This window comes from Electrophorus electricus, chromosome 15 (genome assembly GCF_041902795.1).
Source record: "Electrophorus electricus isolate QZ-2024a chromosome 15, ASM4190279v1, whole genome shotgun sequence".
Classification (NCBI taxonomy): domain Eukaryota; kingdom Metazoa; phylum Chordata; class Actinopteri; order Gymnotiformes; family Gymnotidae; genus Electrophorus; species Electrophorus electricus.
In genome coordinates, this window is record NC_137511.1 from 2,735,001 (window position 1) to 2,740,010 (window position 5,010).

The 5,010-nt window shown below is 51.2% G+C and overlaps 1 protein-coding gene across 2 annotated transcripts in view; it reads left to right on the forward strand.

Annotated features, from left to right (window-relative positions):
• svild (supervillin d) overlaps positions 1 to 4,234 on the forward strand; it is a 34,946-nt gene extending 30,712 nt beyond the window's left edge. For both annotated transcript variants that reach the window (XM_035533468.2, XM_027013448.3), the window contains 9 exons: positions 1 to 75; positions 176 to 433; positions 956 to 1,163; positions 1,276 to 1,409; positions 1,813 to 1,968; positions 2,142 to 2,285; positions 2,404 to 2,516; positions 2,821 to 2,970; positions 3,236 to 4,234. The exon at positions 1 to 75 is cut by the window's left edge and continues 226 nt beyond it. In XM_035533468.2, the coding sequence (XP_035389361.1) occupies positions 1 to 75; positions 176 to 433; positions 956 to 1,163; positions 1,276 to 1,409; positions 1,813 to 1,968; positions 2,142 to 2,285; positions 2,404 to 2,516; positions 2,821 to 2,970; positions 3,236 to 3,322 (1,325 nt within the window). In that variant the 3' untranslated portion in view covers positions 3,323 to 4,234. The remainder of the gene's footprint in view (positions 76 to 175; positions 434 to 955; positions 1,164 to 1,275; positions 1,410 to 1,812; positions 1,969 to 2,141; positions 2,286 to 2,403; positions 2,517 to 2,820; positions 2,971 to 3,235) is intronic.
• Positions 4,235 to 5,010: the final 776 nt, after the last annotated feature.

Here is a 5,010-nt window from a genome sequence, read left to right on the forward strand (position 1 = left end):
CGGCGGGGAGCGTGGGCCAGCTGCATGAGGGCGACACCTACGTCATCCGCTGGAAGTACTCCATCACCAGCGTGGGTGAGCGAGGCATGATGGGTAGTGGATTCCTGTTCCAGCTGCCATCGCAGAGGGTATATAAGCTTAGTGTGTGTGCGCGGGTGTGTGTGTGTTTCCGCAGTGGGTAAAAGGCAGAAGCCGGGCGAGGCGAGTGCCTCTGGGCCGGGCAGAGTGCGCACTGCCTGTTTCTTCTGGCAGGGGCGTGACTCGAGCGTGAGTGGGCGGGGCACGTCAGCTCTGATGACAGTGGAGCTGGGCAACCAGAGGGGGGCGCAGGTGCAGGTGACGCAGGGAAAGGAGCCACCGTGCTTCCTGCAGCTCTTCCAGGGAGGGTTGGTCATTCACCGCGGCTGCAGGGAGGACAGCAACAAAAACAGAGGTACAGTACACACACACACACACACATACACACACACACACACACACACACACATACACACACACACACACACACACACATACACACACACACACACACACACACACACATACATACACACACACACACACACACACACACACACACACACACGCATTCACACGCACACATACACACACGCACGCACTCACACGCACACATACACACACACACACGCACTCACACGCACAAATACACACACACACACACACACACACATACACACACACACATACACACACACACACGCGCGCGCGCACGCATACACACACACACACACACACACGCGCACACACGCGCACGCACGCATGCATGCACACGCGCACATATACACAGACATACACACGTACACACACGCACGCACGCATGCACATATACACAAACATACACACGTGCACAGACACACACGGATACACACACGCGTGCGCGCACACACACACACACACACAGTAACAGGCGAGCGTTTACGCGCGTGTGTCCCAGGAGGCTGGCGTCTGTTCTGTGTGCGGGGCGACGTGCCGTGTGAGGGCTCTCTGCTGGAGGTGGAGCGCCGCAGTGCCAGCCTGCGTTCCCGCGGCTGCCTGGCCTTGCTGGGCGTGGCCCACGGCTGCCTCTATCTGTGGCACGGCTGCAAGGCCCACTCCGGGACGCGCGACATCGCCAAGACGACAGTGGAGCGTCTCACGCACACGTGAGCAACCTGTTTGAATAAGTTCTTATTGCTGCCTTACCTGAATGTTTCATAGTGTATCACGATGATGGATACAACGATGATGATGATGATGTGTGGGTGTGTGTTGCAGCTGTCTGCCACAGCTAGGTCTGAGTAGCAACAGCAGTGTGAAGGTATGGGAGGTAGAGGAGGGGTCAGAGCCACAGGGCTTCTGGGACGCCCTTGGCCAACAGGACAGGAAGACATACGACTGCATGCTGCAAGGTACAGCCAGCTGGCCCCACTCGCTACGGCAACCCGGGGGGGCTCAGTCCCATGTGTGCGCATGTGTACATACGGCTTGGCACGTCGTTCACAATACCGGAGGCAGCCTAACATCTCAGTATCATCTCAGTAACATCCAGTAACATCTCAGTATCATCTCAGTGACATCTCAGTGCCCATTCAGCAGGTACATTCAGGTGTGAGATGAGATGGTCACAGATTGTGTATAACATAAAAATGTTTTTCCTTGAATTGCTTATTTGGAGATGGTGAATATCTATGGTTACCAAGGTCAAAGTCGTAGTTGCTCTAGTCAGTGTTGTAGAAATGGGAGCACTGATATTTCTGTGTGTGTGTGTGTGTGTGTGTGTGTGTGTGCGCGCGCACGCGTGCATGTGTGTAGATCCGGGGAAGTACAACTTCACGCCGCGCCTTTTCTGCCTGAGTGCCTGTGGTGGAACCTTCGAGGGGGAGGAGCAGCTGAGCCCATCCAGAGTGCCCAGCGTTGTTATGGCGATGCCCTTCCTGCAGGAAAACCTTTACTCCACCCCTCAGCCAGGTAGCCATGCCAACACACCCTAGCTGTCCACGTCACGTGCCCCTCCACCACATTTGCATCACGCTCTCCACACAGCGCATGTGCGCAGCATTTCCCGGCTTGGTTCTACCATCGTCATCTCACTGTCTCCGTCCCCTGTCTCCGCCCCAATCCCCATGCCTTCGGGCTTCCAGCTCTGTTCCTCCTGGACAACAGGATGGAGGTGTACCTGTGGCAGGGCTGGCAGCCCGACGATGCCGAGCAGACCGGCTCAGCCAGAATCCGCTGGGACAACGAGAGGAAGTGCGCCATGGAGACCGCGCTGCAGTACTGCAAAGGTCAGGGGTCATGGACTCAAAGCGATAAGCATCACTATGGATAAGCTTGCATCGTGTTCTAGAATGTGTGATCAGCTGTGTGTGTGTGTGTGTGTGTGTGTGTGCGTACATATTGCAGCAAAGAACTCCAGGCGGCCGCCCCAGGCTTATCTGATCTTGGCTGGAGCTGAGCCACTCACTTTCACTAACATCTTCCCATACTGGGAGAAGGATCCAAGCATCAGAGTGCAGGCACGCAGCTCTGGCACCCACACCCACACCCACACCTTTAACCTCAGCTACACCCCCCCCCCCCCCCCAACACCCACAACACCATCCTCACCTCATCGTCCCCCACAACCCACCATCAGCATCACTGCTCAGGACAACATAGAAGGTGGTTTAGAAGGTGGTTTAGAACGTGTCCCCAATACTTATGGAACAGTGTGAATTATACATGAATTCTGTGTGTGTGTGTGTGTGTGTGTGTGTGTGTGTGTGTGTGTGTGTGTGTGTGTGTGTGCGCGTGCGCCCATGTTTGTGCGGCATGACGCAGGGTGTGCGGAATAAGGTGATCCTGGTGGAAGATGCTCTCTCCAAGCTCAGCAAGAACCAGTACTCCCTGGAGGAGCTGACCGCCAAACCACTGCCCGAGGGAGTTGACCCCTTGCACCTGGAGCTCTACCTGTCTGACAAGGACTTCCTGGTACCGCCCCTCACCACACCCACCACACACATGCAGTCTAGCACCATGTGGGTAAAGACGGTCCAAACTGTCAGTTTCACAGAATGGTTTTCCAGTGTGGCTTTTCACATGGTCTGTGATGATAAAGGCCATTTTCCATGCGTAGCACTTTGAAAGTAAACTGGGGCAGCTGATTATATGGAGAAATTAATTCCTGTGGTTGCTAGCCACTGATGAGAGTTGACTTAATATGATGTGTGTGTGTGTGTGTGTGTGTGGGGCACAGGCGGTCCTGGAGATGACACGGGATGAGTTCAGTACTCTCCCCAACTGGAAACAGCTGAACCTGAAGAAGAGCAAAGGCCTCTTTTAACAGCCAGAACTAGCCTGTGTGTGTGTGTGTGTGTGTGTGTGTGTGTGTGTGTGTGTGTGTGTGTGTGTGGGTGTGTGCGCGCGTGGGTGTGCGTGCAAAATCTCTTCATATATAGCGAAAGAAAATGTACAGTTTGAACCTTTTTAAAGGATAAAGTACTCATTCTCTTTAAGAATGCAATTTTGTGGAGAACTCCAATTATTGTAGCAGTCCAGTGAACTGAAAGGACTTTTACCTACCATAAATATGTATGAGCTGAGGATATCTTGTGATTGATAACTTTTCTGTTTAACTGTGTACAAGCTTGAATTATGAATGTGTAACTTTTCCCCCACATTTTATGAAGCTGTGATGTTAAATGTGTATCCTTTAAGAACACTAACTTTCTTGGATGAAATGTGTATGTTTTTCTCTCCCTAGCGGTGTGTCAGAAACCATAAGAGGAAAAAGTGCTTTCAAAGCAATATGTGTACACAGGTATGTGCGGTGCAGCATGTACCAGGACAAATTGTAGTTCAGTTAATATATCCTGCAGTGTTATATGTGATTGGTCTTTATGCTGTGGCCTTCCAGTATGTACTGCCTTATATCTTTGTCAGTTATCAATAACTCACCTTTCTAAATCAACTAGCCGTGCCGTGTACGAAACTGTCCGGTGTGGGTTTTTGTTACTTTTGCTATAAGTGCCTTTGCCAAACAGAATGGGGCCATTCTATCTTTGATCACTAGGTGTCAGGCTTATCCACCCACGATTCAATGGTGGACACGTCCAACCCACTTGGATGGTGCAGTAAGCACAGAACCGCCACTAACACCGATTTTCAGAAAAGAGCCTGGTCATGGCTAGACCTTACAGTACCATAAACGCCTTGCTTGGGTTTGTATGCCTAATAAAGCTGTTGGGGGCCTTAACATTCATGTGTTTTGACGTTCTCATTTACAGCTAATGAGATATCAGGTCTATGCAAAGGCACTAGGCCTAGTGGTAATCTGGACGTTGTTATAGAATATTAATACGGAACACTGTACAAAAATAAAGCTTCTATCTCCCAATAAAGGTTCGAGCAATAACGGCCAAAGATTGTGGTTGTTTCATGAACAAACGCCGGTTCGAGGTTTTCTGTCAGTTTAATGGTAAGGACAAACGGCTCCACTCTAGCGGACGTCTTTACGGAGTTGACTGCGTCTGTTTACATCTTGCATCTCACATCTTGTTTACGTCTTATATCTTAGCTAGATATACTTAGATTTTTTTATTTTTTTTTACATTTCCCAGTGCATCCGACAAACGTGGTTTCTCACCCGCTCCTACAGCGTATCATACATTAGAAGAAAGCCTTAAAGGAAGGATCGCCCGCGTTAGCTTTGCTTTGTTTTGTTTTGCTTTGCTTTGCCGTTTGTTTATGCACTGCGCCACTGCGTTTTGGGCACGAGAGAAAAGGCAGCAGACGCGTTTCCTCGTGACCGGGTAACGAAAACGCGGGTCGTCCGTGCGTCTCTACACGTGCAACTAACAAAATCCCGCCCGACACATTGCGTCACATCGCACGCGGTCCGTGACCGCGCGGAGTTTGATCGTGGACGGCGCACGCGGTTGCCCCCTCCAACGAAAACGCTTAGAAGCCGTATGGACACGTGGACGGGCGCTGCTGATCAGAATAAACTAAACTAGAGTCAACAGCAGAAAC